Genomic DNA, 20627 nt, shown 5'->3' on the forward strand with positions numbered 1-20627 from the left:
TTATTTGAACATTTTTAAAAGGATATTTATTTGAACATTTTTTTAAAAAATCAATCATAACTACCACACAGAAGTACGCCTCATGTTCAGAAAGTAATGCTAGTTGGGCCCATTTCTGACAAAGGATCTGCTACATTTCCCACTTCACCATTCTGTGAGAAAGCTAAAGAATGCTTTCAAAATACTTTAAGAAGATACCCAAAGTTTCCACATAAGAAGTGAAATACCATCCTTTTGGAAGAATTTATGTTTGTTTAGGAAGCTTTCAGAAAGTTTTAAAAGAAAAAAAGGAAATAAAATCCACCAACATAACATAAGGGAAAACAAAAAATGCTAAAATAGTTCTTTTTTGTCTCTTGGAATAATGCTGTCTTCACGTCTCAAATTAAGCCAAAGCACACATCTTTGACAGTAAAACGTTTTCTAATGCCTTTTCCTGCACTGAAAATATAACAATGAGGCTTCCTTTCCACCTCTACCTTCCAAACCATGCTGAAGACATGCTGAATTCCAAACACCTGCAAACACACACAAGCATGCACACACACACACACACACTGGATGGAATGAGTCTTACCAGACCATCACAGTTGCTAATGGCAACAGAGGTTCCTGGGATGCCCATGATGTCACCAACATAAGCACAGTTAGTCTGCAAAGGCTCTTTTCTCCAGATTCTTTCTGAAGCACTTCCAGGTTGATGCTTATTTATGGGGTCGGTTATATTCCCAGGCATCAGAGATGTCTCATGCCATTCCACAACAGCCCAAGGAGCTATAAGTTGAGTGTTAGGCTTTAGTCGCAGATGAAAATCTCTTCCAAATGCTGTGATGTTAAAGAACAGTTGCTCAGGGTTGGAAGACACGTCCCTTGTTGACCTCTTTTTGTGATTTGCAGAAAGAATATGGGAGAGATAATGTCCTTCTAGATTTGTGCTGACTGGAGTCACCAGCTCATACTCTCTATGTCTCTTTACTGGTAAATCTGTGGAGTAAAAAACAGAATTGTAGAACTCTGCAATGAGAACACAGAGATGGACATAACAACGGAATAAGGTACCCACCTCACAAGGCTGTGCCACATTGACATAATAAATATATGTCTGTAGCATCTCATAAATATTAAGCTTCAAGAACTCAAACCATCTCTCAAATGTACTTAGGTAACTCAATGAACCATTTTTTAATTTAGAAAAAATATGTATTACATTGTGAATATTCACATTACATTTTTATGTTGGAGAACATGAATATAACAAGTTTCCATAAGCTATACTTGGCTTACTTTAAATCAATACATACCTCCAAATAACTTATTATTGGCACAAATGACACCTGCTACAAACTATTAACAAAGTTGATATTATGCAGAAAAAAAAATATGATTGTTTTCATTTTTCCCTGTAGAAACTCTAGAGTTTATGCTAATTACAATAAACACAGTTTGTTTCTTCTGCCATAAACCTGTAATTTTTATACTGTAGTACAGGGCTATAGTTTCTACATATTTTTTCAGTCATAACAACCCTAACAACCACACTTCATGCGAGAGGAAACTGAGATCCAGAGAATGTCTGTGTACAAGGTCAAACATACATGAAACTCAGATTTACTCCAAAGCCCATATGCTCATTCTGCTCTGCTCTGCTCTGCCCCTAAATCTTCATCTTCAAAAAATTAGAGTAGGCAAAAAAGAAAAGATAATAAATTCTGAATTGACTCTGCAGATAGAAGTTAGTCATGAGGGAACTGTATTCAAGTTTTGTGTCATATTCCTTACAGAGGGCAGATAGCCCCTTGAATATGTGTATTTGGAGCCCACCTTACAACATGGGTGGCCACTGACATGTAAACCTGAACTTCACAATCTTTAACTCATTTCCCCTTGCTTAGCTGAATGGGAGTACTATGTCAACTAGAATGCAAACACCCTTGGGAAAGAGGACAGTGGATACTGGAGAAGAAAGCAAGGAAGGATACAAAGATGCAAAAAGCAGATATTGAAAGGAAAATCTGAGGCCATGAATCAAAAGTTCTCCACTTGCATAATTCTACCTGAAGATTAGTCACGCAGTGTGTCAAAATGCCCTGAAAAAAGTTACTTAATTTAAAAATACTGTTTATCTATACAAATTGCATGTTTTGACATCCATTTAGAGCATGAATCCATAAATGAAAACATGACCTGTGCTCTTAACATATCTCAATAGAATCGTTATGTTCTCAGGCCATGTGCAAAGTACCAGAAGACAAACGAAGACTTTGTGCAACTTAGAAATTCTTTGTGCACATGTTTGTTATCATCATGCCACTTATAATGACCTATGTATTTCAACAAAATACTATTCTTTGTTAAGTACATAGAACAAGCAACACTCTGGTGAAAATTCACCAGGCAAGGAAAGAAAGACAACCATGTTATAACAGAGTAGAGTGAAGCCTGGCTCTGGTAGCAACAGCAGCACAATCCCTGCTACATTCAAATAAGCATCCATATAAGCCTAAGACACCCTGACAACCAAATCCATTGTGAAAACTTCTATAAATGGAACTGGACACTCAGGGAATGATCACAGCTGCCATAGGAGCAGCATGATGGAGGAGAAAGTTTCCACAGTCAGGGATGAATTAAGCCCTTGGATGTGGACTGACAAAGCCTACCCCCAAATTAACTATAATTTCTTTGAGGACAAGGAACCCTTCATTCAGCCTGATAGTCCCAATGTCTTCTAATGCAAGATTTTGTCTACGTTGGGGTTTCTTTCCAGGTGGATTTGTTTAATGTGTATTAAGACTGTAGATAACCAGAGACCTTTGCTTTGTCTACTACCCACACTGACTTATAAAACATACTACTCATAGCCCATGAGCCTGTGACTACATGAATAATCTCAGACATTACCCTTTCTCTAACCATCAGATCACAGTTTCAAGGGAATAAGGAAACAAGGATTAATTTCAATTTATGGATTTCCCATCTCCTCTGAAGGGAATTCACTTAAAATAGTCTAGACAATGTACTGATGGCTAGATTAAGCGACTGGAGATGAGAAAATTTAGGGACTACAAGGAGGCTCCCCCACACCCAAGAAGATATAGAGCCTCATGCTTACCACAAACCCTACATCCTAGATTCTCTGGGACAGCTCCATTTCCCACTGTCAGACAACATGTTCTGAAATTTTGTTTGAAATAAAGACAGTATATTCTACAAAGATTTTTCTCTCCCAATGCTACCTAATAAGTCATTCCTAATATGTACACATAAGAAGCATTTCTGAAATTAAACTTTGAACCAGTTATTCTCCAGTTGGGAATTAAGGTGATCAGATAAATGATGCAGTAAGCAATTCCCTGGCCACCATCTGCTAGGTGGCAGTCCAGGAACTGACAGAGACTGTCCACTTGCCTGCCATTTACTGACACAAGAGGACTGGGCTCTGTGCTTGTTCTTGAGAATATACCATCTCTAACAGGACCATCACAGCAGTAAGCATTACTACTCCTCCTATTCTTCAAATGAGAAAGCAGACCTAGAAGGCCAGACATAGAGCAAGCAAGGAGCCTAAGAAAAATCTCAGTTCTCATCATTTTGACTCTGAAGACACGTTCCCATGCTCTCATCCCCTTCAGAATAGATGAAACATCTTGCTGTCAATTTCTAATTTAAGATCTGACCTATAAAGGAAAACTAACACAAGAATAATGTTTTACTACCCACAGCTTTTAGTGTAGCTTGAAATAACTCTGTAAAAGGCTTTTTAAAGGGAAAAATAGAGGGCAGTGGGAAGAAACTATCAAAAAAAATTTTTGATCTCAGATTACAATCACATAAGAGAATCAAATCATATGCAATGCTAACTTTTCACATGGAGAAATTAAGCATTTTATAGACCCAATTACTTACACAAAGCAGTAAGGTGTATGGCTGAGGAGTAAACTTCAGCATGTCAGAAAACAAGAAGCTAAATCAACTCATCATCTCGACCCAGTTCATTTTCTCTTACACTGTTTCCTCAGTTGTTAACTGGTAGTCAGTAATAGTTCCAACTCCATAGATTTGGCAAGAGGTTTGAATGAGATTATGCAGAGGATTCAATAAATATTCACTACTGCCAATTTAAACATAAGTGAGCTACTCATTACAACAATGCCATGTTTAATTTTAAGATAAGAAACTGTACAATTACCAGCTGTGATGGCTGAGGGGCCAACGCAAAAGGCAGGGAAAGTTTTCTGAGGGCCATAAGTTCTGCAAGTGTAGAGGGCTGTAGCCACTGTAGAACCCTATTTGGGGTCACTCATTACTCAAGCTTCATCCAGATTCAGTAATTTTTTTAACCTAGTGGCATCTGTGCACAAATAGTTCATCTTCCTCTTGGTTGTATGGATTAACCGTTGGTCCTCTAACATGAGAGCAAAACCTTCATTAGCAGGTGACTTTTCAGCCCCTCCTGCCTTTTCAAGAACTGTTTCACCAATGACTCCTTTTCATTTCACCAAGTGTCCCACATTATGAGATTATCCCTCTCCTCCAAAAATAAATAAGCTTTCATCATATTTCCCATCTTTACTAAAAAAATACTTCTGGATGCCACATCTCCCTCACTGGTATGAATGTGTCCCCCAAAATCCATATGTTGGAAATCTAATTCTCAAATCAACAATGCTGAGAGATGGGGCCATTACCAGTTGATTAGGTCATGAGGGGTCTGCCCTCCTACATGGATTAGTGCTGTTGTCACAGAGGCAGTTAGGTATCACAGGAGTGGGTTCCCACTTTCCCTCTCTCCCCCCACAACACATGCTCTCTGGCCCTTGCACCCTCTGCCATGGGATGATGCAGCAAGAAGGCCTCATCAGACGTAGATCCCTCAATCTTGAACTCCCAGCCCCCATAATGGCAATAAATAAATATCAATTCTTTATGAGTTACCCAGTCTCAGGGATTCCACTGCAGAAACACAAAATGGACTAAGACACCCACCTCACCTCACTTATACCTCATTCCTTCACTTCCCTTGAAAGAAAAACTTCAGAAGATTGGCTATATTAGATCTCTCCATTCACTCTTGCCATTTTTGTTCTTTCTTAAATATATTGCAATTGAGTTCTTGTATGGTGACTGGTGACCACATGTTGTTTAAGCCAATGGTCAAGATTTAATTTCTTTACTTGCCCTATCAGTGGCATCTGACCTAGTTCATTCCTCCTTCCTTCTTGAAATATTTTATTTATCTGTCTTCTAGGACACTATGCTCTTCTGGCTCTCCCATGATCTCCCTCGTGTCCCCTTTCTCATTCTCCCTTCCTTGAGTCCCTTTATTTCCATGGCCAGCAGGACCTGTTATGTGGATGCCTCTTCTGCATCTATCCCCCAGAGCTTGGTGAGCTCATCCTGTCTTGTGACTTTGCATGCCTCTAAACCACAGTTCACCTGTCAGCTACTCTCTTGTACATCCAATGGCCTTCAGATCTTCTGGATATTATTCAGCAGGCATTTCAACTTAACATTCCCAAAATTAGACTCCCAACTTCCTTATCCACATTTCTTCCTCCTTTCCCATGTCAGTAAATGGCAACACTAGCCTTCTACTTAACTCAAACCCAAAACTTGACCAAACCATACTCAGCTCTTTGTATACCACAACCCTGCCTTTAACCAAATTCTATTGATTTCTACCTTCAAGATATATCCAGACTCTGACCACTCCTCACTACCTCACCAGCTACTAACCTAGTCCAAACCACCATCATCTCAGTTTTGAATGCATGTCATTACTGTACTTGCTTCTGCTCTGCCCCTTTGAGGGTTATCCTCAAAACAGACCCAGGGCAATTAAATTGTCACTCTTCTCCTCAAACCCATCCCACTAGCATAAAATGGCTCACAAGATCCTACAGCCTGAAGTTGAGAATTCTCACATCTCAAGATTTTAGACCTGTTGCTTCCTCTGCGTAAGTGTCTCCATTACTCCCAGACAGCAGCATGACTCCTGCCCTCAATTCTTTCAGGTCTTTGTTTAAATGTGACCCTCCCATTGAGGTGTTTCCTGACCACCAGTAACCATCTGTCACTCTCTGTCCTCTTCCATGTTTTTTCTTTCTCCACAAACCTTGTCACCATCTGACATCCTATAAATATTACTCATGTTTTTGTGCTATTTATTTATATGAATTAGCATGGAAGCGTCAAGAAGACAGGAAATTTATCTGATCTCTCCATTACAGTTTCTCACTACCTAAAACAGAAATTGAAGTCACTCAATAAATATGTGAATGAAGAAATGAATGAATGAATGAGTCAGTCAAGCCTGAAGGAGTTTCTAAAATTAGCATATCTCTTCTTTTCCCAAAATAGTAATCTTGCCAGCAGGCCATCAATGATAGCAAATTGCACAAATTTTTTGTCATGTACTTCTAAGGCCAGAATTTTGCTTACGAAACTTGGGCATATTTATCTCAGTTCCTGCTGACCTACAACATTTCATAGCACTGAAGTCTTACAACTTAAGGCTACCATGAACAAAAAATTGATATACTCATTAAAAGAGACCTCCTAGAAAGCAAATGTGGAACCCGTCATTGTTAGGAGCAGGCTGCAGGAAATTCTCATTAATCCCTTTGGATATTCACAGAACCAGAACTAGACAGATCAAAAATTTAAAAGACCTTGAAAAATCATCTAATCCTTGCCTCTTTCTACAACTCGGGCATCTCAAGTAGATATAATTATTCTTTTCTCAAGTTAAAAGTGGAAGGCCATTAGCTGCTCCTGCTCCTTGTAGGGAAAGGATTTTTCTGAGGACTCCAGGCCCTGCTCTGCCCCTGATCTCACCCTTTGCTGATGAAGAAGAATGATTAATATGATTGCAAAGTCTGTAAAACATAGGAGATCTTCAAAGTGCAGGAGCTCCCTTTTCATCCATATTCCTGGGCATGAGCCTGACAAGGAACACATGTTCTCTTCCGATTCACCAGGGACAGTCCTGCATACCAGGTGGGTATCCAAGGTACCACTTGCTTATCAAAGTGAGTTCATTGGGCTCCACATCAGCTCTTTTGTAAGATATTTTATGTTTGCTTATATCTTTAGTTTTTCTGTTTCTCAACATGTTAAAGAACCTAGGCAGGCAAAGGGCGATATTTTGATTCAGAATTTTCTCAGACATTTGAACTATCCCTAAGAAAGTGTTGTCTCCTCTGGCAGTCTAATTACAAGAAAAATATTTTTTTGGTCAGAGAATTCTCTCATATCTAAATTCCTATTCTTGAGTTTAAGTTAATGCCTTCTTTCTCCCTGAGGTGGGTAAAATAACCACTCTTCTGTGTATGTGGGCATGTGTGTATGCGAGATAGACATGTATATAAATATGTACAGACCCATGCAGTCAGTATACATAAACTACAACACAGGATTTAAGGAGTCAATGTTCTCTGCTTCCACATACAGAGAAATCTAAGATCAAAAATGCTCCAAAATTCGGTCCTTCTTGAGTACCAGCATGATGCCACCAAGTGGAAAATGTTACACCTGACCTCACATGATGAGTCACAATCAAAATGCAGGTGCACTAAAAATACTGTATATAATTACCTTTAGGTTATGTGCATGAGATATGTATGAAATATAAAAGAAGTTCAGAGTTTTTCTTGGGTCTCATCCCCAAGATACCACATTATTTTATACGCAAGTACTCCCAAATGCCCGAAACTCTAAAATCCAAAACATTTCTGATCCCTAGCATTTCAGACAAGAGAAACTCAATCTAAACTTCAAGACCTTTTTGCCTGTCTGTTCTAACAACAACCATGGTACACTTTCCTAATGGTTTAAAAACTTCAGTCATTTCAGAGAGTTTCTGTCCCCTCTACACATGTCTGTGTCTTAGCATTATATCCTACATGTGATAAGGTCTCAATGTGTTAAAAGAAAAAAGAAGCTGCTCCAAACCATAGCCTGAACAGGTTGGGTTTCTGTTGAGAATAACATGCCTTTCTCTCTTCATCCTTGACAAATCTAAAGCAAAATGAATTCTCATGTGAATATACAGGGTGCACTCTTGACTGCACTATTTGTTGATAATGTGTTCATTTTCCCAAAGCAAGCCTGACAGTTTCCTCATTTCAGCTTCTCCCTTTGATGATCAGCTTCTCCCTTTGATGATCAGCTCCACTGATTTTTTCCCCCTTATGCAAATTTCTCTGAATCACGTTTAAGTTTTCACCATCTCTCATGGAAAAGCTACAAACTCTCCACACAGAATTTCTCACTACTAAATATTGGTGGTTGAGTAGCAAAAGTCTGAAAGCACTGTGTTTGAATTCTGGCTCCAGTCTAATGAGTTCTTGCAAACAGATTATGAAAATTAAGGCTCGGAGAAGTTATCTGTAAAATAAGGCTAACAAGGGGATGGAACAAAGTGCTATATATGAACCTGATCTAATCTAATCACATTTCAACATGAAAAAGGAGCTATTATCATCATCTTCACCATCATCATTTCTAACAAGGGATATCGAAGAAGGAAATCCGATTCAGATTCCTTCCACCTCCCAGAACCCGAAGACTCTCTCCCCAATACTCCCATCCCAGCCTGGTGTTTCTGAGGTGGTTAGAAGGACCTAAAATCACGTCAACAGGGAGCCTACAGTTCAGGTCAGGTTGACTGTAGCAATGTAGCCCATGACCCCACAAGAGAACTGGGATTGTGTCCCAAGAATTGGCTGATCACTTTACTACAATTGCAGTTCACACAGGCAATTTCCTATATCAGGTATAAACTTTAGTATGCAGTAATCTGGCCTCAAGAATGAAATCAGATCAGCATTTTCAAGATCAGCTAAAGAAGTGGCTCCAACAACAACATTTCCAAATCCTGAGCCAGGGGTAAGGGAATGACTTTCATCAGAAATGACAAGAGCCAGCTGCTCCAGGAAAGCTGCAAGCAGGGTGAAGAGTGGACATTAAAGGGGACACCAAATGCTGAAGGGCTTAGCAAGGCTATAAACACTTATGGGGAAGGGAACACATCTTCTCTCAAAAGCAATTAAAAATTAATTGTGGCACATGTTGAAATTCTGAACACAGCCAAATCCTTTCTTCCTCACTTCATCCCCCCTAGGCTCTTATCATCACAAAGCAGAAACACTCTTTGGCATGTCTTTTCTTTCAGTTGTGAATCTATTTTCATAGTCCAAGATTTTTCATGAAGCTATTTGAGGAAAAAAAAAAGGTAGTGAGGTTTTTTTATTATTATTATTATTCATTATTAAGAAAAAACAAATAGTTGTGAACTCAAAAATTCTTCTCATTTTTTACATCTGACTATTTAATAAATATTTGTTGCAATTGCACAATGTTTACATTTAAGAAAGTCATTTAGGAAAGAACAGCACATTCTTTGGTGTTTTCTAGAACATGAAATCAGGTAAAAGAAGATCTTTCAAGAAAAAGAAAGAGCATGCTTTGAAGAAAAAAACACCAGAGTATTTTGTTTGCTACAGATTGAAATGAACAAATGATCAATATCAGGGCAACAAGTAGAGGAGAATTGTATTTTTAAGTGAGGCCCAAAAGCCAAAATGTTAGCATTCCAAACTTACTTTTTAAAGAAGCACTTGGACCGGTTATATTTGTCATCATCAGAAATTTCATAGACTGTATTGGGCATTCTACAGACTAATGTTTCTCATACCTCTTACAGTTTTTTGAGGGATAGTGCTTTTAAAAATTAATCTAGATTTTAAGGCCATGAAAATTAGCATTTTGCCCAGAGGCAAAGAGGAGGGAAAAAAAAGAATGTGGAAAGCATTCTTTATGATTTTCACTGAAACTTTGTGATCATTTATTTTCTTCTTCTGAAATAGTCTGGGTAGTGGTCTGACAAAGGGAAATGGGGACAGTCTTTTAGGTCAGTATAGTAGTTTTCTACTACTGCTGTAACAAATAGCCACAAATTTAGTGACTTAACACTGATTAGAGGTCCAAAGTCTGGGACTTTGCCCTGGGCTAAACTCAAGGTGTCATGGGGAGGCCTGGCTTCTGCAAACTCTAGGAGAGACTCTTTATCAGTTTCTAGAGACCCTAGGCACTGCCTGGCTTCTGATCCCCTTTCTCCATCTACAGCAACATCAAAGCCTTCTTACTCTGCAGTCTCTCTAGCTCTCCTGTGCCTCCATCTTTCACTTATAAAGACTACCACCCAGCTAATCTAGGATAATCTCTCTACTTGAAGAGCAACCTTAATTCCACCTATAAACTTAATCCTCCTTTGCCATGTAACAGAGCATATTCACAGGTTCTAAGGATTCAGACACAGGCAGCTTGGGGAGTATTACTCTACCTACCACAAGTACCTAGCTACATCCAGTGTGCTGGAGTGCCCTTACAGCAGAAACACTTACTATACCTGTGTGGCTCCCTGGCATCCATCCCTCCTCTTTCTTTAACTGAGCCCCTGTTTTCCAGGAGAGCCACCCTACAGTCCACTCTTAGTCCTGTAAGTCAGGTCTCTCCGGGTCTCTCCTGGCCTGTCCAGGCCTGTGAGAGTACGACATCCCCTCACCACAGTACAGAATTCAAGAATAAGTTTTGCTCAAGTCAAGGACCCGATAAAACCCTACCAGAAAATTTACTGGTGCTTTCAAATGGGTTTTTGTCTAGAGAAGTGAAAAGTAGATTGCCTACAAATGCTGATGACAGCCCTTGCCAACACTTAGGGGAACAGCAATCTAATCCTGATAGAAAAATAAAGCCAACACAGAGAGAAAGAATGAGAAAGACAAGGAAAGGGAAAGAGAAAGGGGAAGGAGAGGGGAGGAGAGTCGTGACCTCATAATTTGAAGTCGAGGTCTAGCTATACCTGATTTTGACTACCTTTTTTTTTTTTCAACCTGTGTCAACTGAGTTCCTGTCATTTATATGTTTAAAAAAAATGCAACAAATAAAGAAATTTTCTCTCAATAAAATGGAAAGAAGGGAATTGCAATTAATAAGGGGAAAAGAAATTAAAGAACTGGGCCAAGTACACTTAAGTGTGTCCCTAATCTGGAAACCCACTGTCTGATATACTCTGAAACCCAAAATATTTTCAAAGTTCCAGATTTTCCAGCCTTTCAGATTTTGGATTTTCAGATTAGCGATGCTCATCTGATAAAACCTCTGCAAATGGTCCAAATCCAAAAACATTCTGCATCTGGAAACACTTCAAAGTCCCAGGCATTTTTGGATAAGGAATACTCAACCTGTATATACAAAACATAGTTGGTATGGGATATTTTTGTACTATTCCTAAGTAAGTCCCTCCCTCTCTCTAACTGCCATATTCCAGTGAAGCAACACTACATGGAGATATCAACATGAAGATAACACATGAAAATAGAACTCTCAAAGAGCTGTCCCATGCCCAGCTAACTGGCTAGCCAGTTCAAAAGTACATGGCATAGAAAATTAAGTTTCTTGACAATTCATGGTGGCTACAGGACCTATAAATGTAGGAATTAGAATGAGTGCTTCTCTTTAAGTAAAGATTTTTGTTTGGTTGGTTTTTTTACTTTTTTTTTTTAAAGAAGGAGAAGCACAAGTTTAAAATGTACTAATAGTAACAGCTTTTATTCTAGCTTACTTATCATGGGTTAGCATTTTATATGTTTCACATAAGCATCACAACTCTGTGAAGTTATAGCATTATGCCCATTATATGTAAGAAAATGATAAAGGTTTAAGGTCAATTGGCAGAAAATGGAGGAATCAGAAGTTTAAAGAACACAGTTCACAGTTTCTGCTTCTGACCGCTGTACTGTGTAGAGACGATGAATATTAATAGCTACTCCATTTAGATTTGGGAATAGACTTTACATGTGAAGAAAACTCCAATTCATATTACTTCATTTTAAAAATTTTTTTATGTATTTATATGTAACTAGGAAGAAAATTATATGAAATATGATTTAATATCTATGACCAGTGTTTGATGATTTGGATATTTAATTCTATTTTATCTGCTACACGTTTTTGAGCCAGGCGCAGAGGCACACACCTGTAACCTCAGTGGGGTGGGAGGGTAAGACAGGACAACCAAAGGTTCAAAGCCAGCCTCAGCAAAAGCAAGGTGCTAAGCAACTCAGTGAGACCCTGTCTCTACATAAAATACAAAATATGGCTAGAAATATGGCTCAGTGGTTGAGTGCCCTCTGAGTTCAATCCCCAGTACTCACCCCCAGAAAAAAAACTATTTTTGTGTTTTCATATTTCAAAAGCAAGATATACTCTTTTATGCTGATCTCAATTTGTTCTGAAATCCATAAGAACTCATCGTGCTGAATTTGTGGGAATCATCTTTTATAAATAAGAAACTCAAATTTCACCACTAAAGCTCTCCTAGGGATTTATAGTTAGTCAGCAAAGTCATACAAACTGATTGGAAAATTAGGATGGATCAACTGGATGTGGGACAGAGTTTCATTACACTAAGGAAACTTTAAGGAATATATAATTCTCAAATTCTATTCTCTGAGGGATATAAAGCTTCTCATAATACTAATAAAATTATAAAAACAATGGTATATATAATTGTTCACATGTATTGAGTATCTGAGAAATAGAAAAAAATGTTGAACTGGTTGCATCTCTTCAGATTACAAATGTAAATATTCAAAAAATTACACTCAAATATGAAGAACAAAGCCAAAATTAACTTTAAATTATAATTTTAACAATCAACGTATTCTTTTATCAATAGCAGGAGTTTAGGTCATACAACTTTCTCGAAAGTCATTTGTCAAAACGTATGTTAATTTGTTTTGACTCAGTAATAAACCAAAGGGCTCTCTCTTTAAACAGGTATTTGACATGCAAGCAGTGACCTGTATACAATGCTATGTAGCAATATTCACTAGCATGGGAAAATTGATACCATTAGAAAAATTATTACATAAATTACAGTTTATTAGCATGATGGGATTAAACTGGTGTATACAAGGAGTTGGTAATGATAGGGAAAAATTAAAATATTATACAAAACAAATACAGGTATATAAAAAGCAATCTGTATATTGAATGAAGACCAAATAAGAATATGCTAAATTATAATAGTACTTTGGAATTTGGAGTGATTGTCAAAAATCTGGAGAATATAGAAAGACTATTAAAGAATATTATAGGAGGCACATGTACATTTGTAATCAGAAAAAAACTCCTGATTAATTAAAAAGAAGAATTCAGCAACTTAGAGTAATAGAGGCAGCATAGTTTAGGAATTAAAGATTATTCCTATTACAGGGACACTAGAGATATGGTTCCCAAAATTCTGGTAATGGCAATCCTCCTTGAGGCAACATTAGAGATCCAGCTAAGTCATCATCAATATATCCAATCCAACTGGCATAACCAAACTGTATCAAAACCACTTATGATCTTGCCAGGCAATTTGGAATTGTCCTTCATGGCCTTCCAAGAGAGTTTAAATTGGCCTCTCACAAGTAAAGAATGCTTAGAGACCATCATCCTGGAAGCAGAGGTGACCTGGAGGGTTTTTTTTTTTTTTTTAACATTTTTGAGCAATATTACGTTTGAGACAGTGACAAGAGAAAGCAGTGAAAGTACAGAAAGAAACATTTTGGCTAAACAGCAATAAAGTTCCTGGTAACAGATGACATGCTGCACTTAAGAACATTCTCAAAAGGTGTTACAGTCTGGTGGTGAAGAGCAAGACTTTTGGCCAAGGGGCTTCAATCCTACCTGTGTGAGTTGTGTTTTAGGATATTTAGACTAAGTATTAGTTACTAGGGATGGAAATGAGAATAACACTCATTTACTCATGCTTTTATCAGGATCAAAACTGAAACTGTTCCTAATGGATGTAACACAGTGGTTGGCCCAGAATAACATTTAGTCTGTAAATTTAAAAATTGCTGTTTACTTTTAAGTTTTTATATTCCAGGAAGTAATTGGAATCTATATTTTGAACTGTTAATTTTGGTGTAACTGAATAGAAGAGGATTCTTTCTTGGAGAATTCTGTTCCTGGCATTATATTATTACAATATTAGGGATGTCTGGGTCATAAAACATTCTTTTGTTTTTTCATTTGCTTGTCTGTTCATTTACTCATTTATTATGCATCCATCTGTACATTCAATAAACAGTTTGAGTGCCAGAGAGAGAGAGAGAGAGAGAGAGAGAGAACATTCTCATCCGAGAAGCTTGAAGCATTTAACATGAATGACTATCATGCTCAAGGGGGCAGAAGCTAAATCAGAAAAGTCAACTCCCTGCTCTTTAGTTACAAGGAAGAATAATGACTTGAGTAGCTAAAACTCTAAATTTTACAAAAGGATTCCTTCTAAAACCTTTTCCACCACACTTTTTTTTTTTTTAATACTATTGCTGGCAAATGATCCTAAGTGGACTACAGGAAAGACTGAGTGGGCACCCTAAAACTACACATAGAATTCTATTCAATTTGACAAATGCTTATTAAACCAAACAGAAGAACATACAAAAACTCACAGACTGAGTTCTCTGTGCTTTGTGGGGTGAAAAGTGAAGTTACCAGCGGCCATGATAACGCTGAATAACTAATTCTATAGCCACTGTATTAATCTTCATTTTCTTAGAGACTAATTTAAACCTGGAGGAAGGAACAGAACAGGAGCATTTAAGAAAATTCAGAACATGGGTAAAATCCTGCTTGCTACATCTAGTCACTGAATAACAAATATATGAGGGCCCAGGAGGTACAAACACTATTTTAGGTACTGGGGGTACAGCAGTAATCAAGGCACAGTCTTTGCTCTGAGGTCTACACTAGTAACAATGCTTGCTTCATCCCAACAATGAGGTTAATGACTCACACTAAACCTTAAAATCTAGATAAATATCTGAAAATGATGAAAAATTATCTCTCAGTAAACCAGATATCTGAGAAGACAAAAATGAATAATGTTTGGCTTTTTTGTTTAAGAATGAAATGTAATCTAGTCTGCAACTGGGGAACAGAAAAAAAGGCAAAAATAAATAAGACCCAGTTCCAGGAGGGGTTGGGAAGAGTAGACAGCTTAATACTAAAGCCTTATGATGATTTTTCCTCAAATGATGCTCAGGAAATCTCAAAGTGATGGTTTATAAAACAAAAGGATTCAAAGAATTCTTTATTCAGATTTTCCAACTTCTGTAAAACAATAATTATTTCCTTAGACACATGTGTCACAGAACAAGCCTCCTAACCCAAATAGGCCAACCAGCCAGTTGCCCATAATTACCCTCGGCATCCTACCAAGGCCATATGCTGAGTCAGAGATGAAAGAGATCCTTGATATGTCACAGAAATACACTAGTGATTCTTGAAACATACTTACAACACATCTATATACAAATACATTCATACACAAAAATATTCAAACATACTCAGATAGTAATTATGTATAGATGTATGTAGGGGTGTGAGTTGGTAGGTGGTAGGTAAATGGTTCCTCTCTGATTGACAAGAGGCCCAGAAGTAGGTCAAGATTCAAAAACCTATTTACCCATGTCGTCTAGGACGAATCATACTTCCCCACCATAGCTGGAGGGTATTATTTTCACTGGTTAGGAGAGAAGAAAAAAAGCAGCATGCCCTTGAGACACTACATAAGCGGTCAGTCTACCTATATATATGCCAACCTGTTCCCGCCCCATAACTACCTTCTCCAACTTAAATGAAAGCCTTCTTACCTAGTCTAGAGGGCTAAGGCATATCATATACATTTTAAGCCAGACACTACAGACTACATGTTGTGTCATCCTATTTATAAAAAAACAGCAAAAATAATGGCACAATTAATCTACCCTGTTAGAAGTCAGGAGCATGGTTACCTTTAAGAAGGGGATAGTGCCAGAAAGGCAGCAGGAGAGGAGAACAGGAGTGCTAGTAATATTCTGCTTATCAATCCAGTGCTGGTTACTTTGTGAAGAATCAGCAAGCTCTACATGTATATGTACTCTCCTGCATATGTATTAAATTTTAATAGACATATTTTTAAAAATTTTACTTTCTAACCATTTGTAAGAGATAAATTACTTTTATCTCTTCCTGAAAAATAAATTATTCGGTAACTATTCAGAGCTATGTAATTTCTCTAGTCAATCTGTAAGGCAATAAAGGTAAATAAATAAAATCTCCAAACCATATTGATCATTCCTAATATATCATTCATTCAATAGAACCTCAAGGCAGTTACATAAAACCACAGATCAGTTATTGGGGAAAAAATTGTACAGTCAATAGTGAATTTTACCAAATCTCCTAGTTAATAGTGCCTTTACAAATAGGGACAGGCACTGTACATAAAATTTTCTTAAATAGATACCCTCCAGAAAATTACACAAATGACTATAACCTAGAGATGATGATTGGTTAGCTACCCTTTTGCTATCATAGGACCTGTAACTCAAGATCTATTTTTTTCTATACTTTTTATTTTCATTAAACTTGAGTGTGGTAAATAAAAATGACACTAATAAAAAAGAATCTCATCAAACAGGAATACGGCAACAGGTAAATCTCCAGCAACAGAACCTAAGAGTACCTGGTACTCCTTCCAGACTACTGACTTATCACCCTATGGCTGACATCAACACACCTATACTATTTTTGTCCCTGCAAAAAAAGGGGGCTGAAGTGATTTATATTAGCAAAAGGACTGGACTGAAGTCCAATCCAGAGCCTCTTACACAAAAGCATCCTAATTGTATCTGAAAAAAATTAATCAGAGCAATACATTTTATTTTGTGAATACTCTTTTGGTGGAATAGGTAATCTTTTTTTAAGTTATAGTCACAATATCTTTACTTTATACATTTATTTTTATGTAGTGTTGATGATCAAATCCAGTGCCTCACACATGTGAGGCAAGTGCTCTACCACTGAGCCCCAGTCTCAGCCCCAGGAATGGGTAATCTTAAAATATCTTTCTAATGTACATATTGCAAAGATAAAGGATTTAATAAAATATTTGAGCAATTAAAATAATTTTTAAAATAAGCTTTCTTTTCTCTACTTCTTTGGAGATTAGTTTTAAAATGCCTTTAAAATAATACATAGATGACTGAATGTTATCAATTACAAATGTCTCTTCATTTGAGTGAATCCCCAGTTACTCTCTTCCCCTCTTGCCATTGAAGTATCAGAGGATAAGAAGAGCTCACAACACTAAGCACTGAATAGGAAGGATCATTTTGACAAATGCTGATTTACAGCATGCTACATATATGCTTTTTTTAAAATTTACAATGGTACAAAGTGATACACATCCTGTAGAAACCATACCTAGATTTGAATTTTGATCTTTTCCCTAGCTAGTGACAGGCAGTATGATTGATACCCTCTCACAATGCTGTTTTGAAGATAATCCACAGAGTCACAAGAGTAAACAACCAATACTTGTCAGCATACTGTATGGCTAAGCTAAACACCTAAGCAGGTTAGGTATTCAAATGCATTTTTGACTTACGATATTTTCAACTTACAATGGGTTTATCAGGATGTAATTTGTGACCTCTGAGCCTGGATCTTGGGTTCTCCCCCAGTTAACAAACACAGACCTCTCCTGTGTACTACAGCAGGTGGCTATGCAACCTCTGGAATAGGAACACCAGAATCCCTCCCTCATTTGACTATGAATGTCATAATGCACATAAAGCAATTAACACTATGCCTGGCATTGAGTAAATAGTCAATGACTTGCAACTGTGTTTGTATTAGCAGTAATAAAAACTTTTTCTAAAAGATTATTTTACAATATAATTTGAAAAATACAAAATTTCCAAACACTAGTACCCAGCCAAAACAAACAAACATTATCTTTTAAAGTAATTCAAATAAAATGTGTATGAAAAGACCTTGAATGTAGTAGCCTGGCTTCTTGCCAGATGGCTTTTAGTATGCACTTAGAACAAATATATTATTATAAACAGCTTCAAAATAATACCATGGACTTTGGAGTGACCTGTTACACTCTCTGAACCTCAGTCTCCTCACCTATTAAATGGCAATAATAATTCCCACAGCATCTGGTATTTCTGAGGTTTTAGATATTATTTATAAAATGCCTACCAGTATCTTGCACATTCAAAGATATTTATTTTCAAGCAGATAGAATAAGTCATCAAAGGGTTTACCTAGAGCAGGAAAAATTTCCATCCTCTGAACTCCATTTTTTCTTTCTTTGTAGCATTCTTTACAATTTGCCTTCTGATCTAATCAGATGTGCTGCTCCTAATACTACAGAATTTTTTTTTATTTTATTCATCTCCATATCTTCCTTCAGGTTCTCCATCACCCTCTAAGTACATACCAGTGGCTTGTACAAAGAGTAATAAATTGATGCTTGGGAAATCCAACAGCTAGGAGAATTCTGACACCACTATAATTTAGCCTGAAGAAAGTGGGACCTTCCTCCAGGAAGAGGAAGAGAACAAAAGTGTTCCTGGACTACAAATTGTTTTTTTAACCACCAATGGGAAAAATTTCAGAAACAATATTTTGCTCAGCTTACTTCATTCCCTACTTTCAACTAAGATAAGAGTGACATCTGAGAACAAAGCTTACCTATTTGCACCATTTCTTCATTACCAGCCTGGAGAGGAGGGGGGAAAGTAAGAAAAAGAAACAGTTACTGGGTTTCATCTTATCACCTCTTGCGTTTTATTTCTACCACTAATGCTTTTCAGGAGCTAGCTAATCAGGAGACCTAGAGACTGGGATTTGTGCCTAAAGGCTGCACCTCCTTTTGTAGAAGGTTCTTGTGACAAGAGCATGAGCCAACTCAATAACAATTTGGGGAAGGGGGTTGTTTGCCAGCTTTAATTTTAATTTAACATTTATGAAGCCAGCAAAAATAAATACTGACACTCAACAGTCTCTTGAAAACTCCTGTACTGGGTCGGAATTAGAAAAGAAAGTTTCTGAATTTAAACAGGCAAAAAGAAGCCAAAAGGGGGGTGGGTGGGTGGGGGTCTGATTCATAAGAATCAACTGGAGAATTCCCTTCTTTTACCCTATGGTCTGACCAGGCAGACCAAAGAAGCTACAAAAACTGACAGAGCAATTTCTGTACTCCAAGTCCCATCCGCCCTGTGCTGATATGATTTACTACAAACCGCTCCTCAGGCTGAGCCTCCTCAAGGGCTCTTCTGAGAGCATCGGGCTTCACCTTGAGTCTCCAAAGGGTGGGGGCAGGGCCGTAGAGAAACAGAGCTGCACTCAATTTAGCTTTAAAAAGAGGAGGAGTTGTGCAGAGGGGGAGGGGAGAAGGCGGCGGGCGCCTCCAGCCGCTGCCCAGGAAAGCGCAGGGCAGGAAACGTCTCCAGCCCCCCTCCCCAACTGTCAAACTCTAGCCCGGCCGCGGTCCTCCCAGGACACGTGTCTACTGGATCTCTCCCTGTCCGGCCCAAGGACTTCCTGAAACCCCCGCTTCTGGCTGCCCGAAAAAGCCGTGAGTCAGGAGAGAAAGCCCCGAGAAGCCGACTCCGGCAGGAGCAACCCGGGCACTGGGGATCCTAGGACCCAGCGTCCAGAAATTCATTCAAGCGCCCAGACCGCCCTCCGGAAAGGGGAAACCCAGATGGCCAGGCAAGGATGCGAACTGGCTGCATTTTGTCGCTAGTAACTGTTACGAATGCCGCAGAGTGGTGAAGCCCTAGGTGTGACAAGCCTGGGCTCCCGGAGTAGGAGTCCCAACCTCCCGTGCAATTCATCCCCCTCCACCCCAAAACCCCCTCACACCGTGCCCAGCCCTCCAAACACCGTTCCTGAATGCAAAAGATAACAGGGAAGGGTGGAAGGAGGAGGAGGAGGAAAGAGAGGAGGGGAAAGAGGGGAGGGAACTTTTTCGGGAAAAGGTTGGGTTTGAGTTTTTTTATTGTTATTATTTTCCACTTACTTGTCCATCAGCTGAAGTCCTAACCTCTACCAGAGCGGCTGCTATCAACCAAAGTGACAGGAGAACCATCACGAGTCGAGTTCACTTTTCAACTACTGGGCAAAGCAACTGCCCAGAGCAAATCCCCCCAAAATAAGTTTCTTGAAAAAAAAAAGAAAGAAGAAAGAAAAATGCAAAATAAAAAAAGAAAGGTCTTCTGTGCTTTGCTTCAATGAAAATGAAATTTGAGCTCTGAGACTGGCCCCCTCCGCTCTGCAGTTCTTTCCACTTCACCTTCTCACCCCGTCCTCCCAAACGGAGTGTGCAGGAGCGAGAAGGTGCTGCGAGCCGGGCACGGGCTGCGCCCGGGAGAGGGGGAAGGGACGAGGGGCTTCCAACTATCTCTGCCCGAGGCGGCTTTTTCCAAGCTTTTCAAGCACCACTGATCCCTAAGGTTACCGCCGAGAACGCTTGGGTCTCTAGGAGCCCAGAGGCAAGGGGAAGGGTTAGCGAGAGAGAGGAGCGAGCGGGAGCGGGAGAAAGAGGCAGGGAGAGGGCGACTCCGCCGCACACGCAGAGTGGGGGCGGGAGGAGCGAAGGGAGGAGGAGGCAGGCGCAGGAGGAGGGAGGAGTGGGCCGCTCGCCGGCTCCTGTTGCTCGCAGAGCGCCCGTCTGCTAGCTGCTGGCGACCCGCGGGGCGCTAATAAGGCGGCCCGAGCACCCTCGG

The 20627-nt window shown here is 38.9% G+C and overlaps 1 protein-coding gene and 1 long non-coding RNA gene across 8 annotated transcripts in view; one reads left to right on the forward strand and one right to left on the reverse strand.

Annotated features, from left to right (window-relative positions):
- The window catches only part of Adamts3 (ADAM metallopeptidase with thrombospondin type 1 motif 3), a 223432-nt gene extending 203371 nt beyond the window's left edge, over positions 1–20061 (reverse strand). For 6 of the 7 annotated variants that reach the window (XR_013425814.1, XM_005333257.5, XM_021731648.3 and 3 more), the window contains exons 1-3: positions 19922–20061; positions 18589–18616; positions 578–984 (exon numbers count right to left, since the gene is read on the reverse strand). Coding sequence is in view for 6 of the 7 variants with exons in the window: in XM_005333257.5 (XP_005333314.2) it covers positions 578–984; positions 18589–18616; positions 19922–19990 (504 nt within the window). In the remaining variant the exon portion in view is untranslated. Of the gene's footprint in view, positions 1–577; positions 985–18588; positions 18617–19139; positions 19179–19921 lie in introns of those variants that run through there. The other variant, XM_078021399.1, reaches the window with a different exon arrangement.
- On the forward strand, positions 19221–20122 carry LOC144366709 (uncharacterized). The gene is made up of 2 exons (XR_013425815.1): positions 19221–19611; positions 19933–20122. It is a non-coding gene; the product is annotated as an uncharacterized LOC144366709 (long non-coding RNA).
- The last annotated feature ends 505 nt before the right edge of the window (positions 20123–20627 follow it).

The sequence above is a fragment of the Ictidomys tridecemlineatus genome, chromosome 9, assembly GCF_052094955.1.
Source record: "Ictidomys tridecemlineatus isolate mIctTri1 chromosome 9, mIctTri1.hap1, whole genome shotgun sequence".
NCBI classification, from domain to species: Eukaryota; Metazoa; Chordata; class Mammalia; order Rodentia; family Sciuridae; genus Ictidomys; species Ictidomys tridecemlineatus.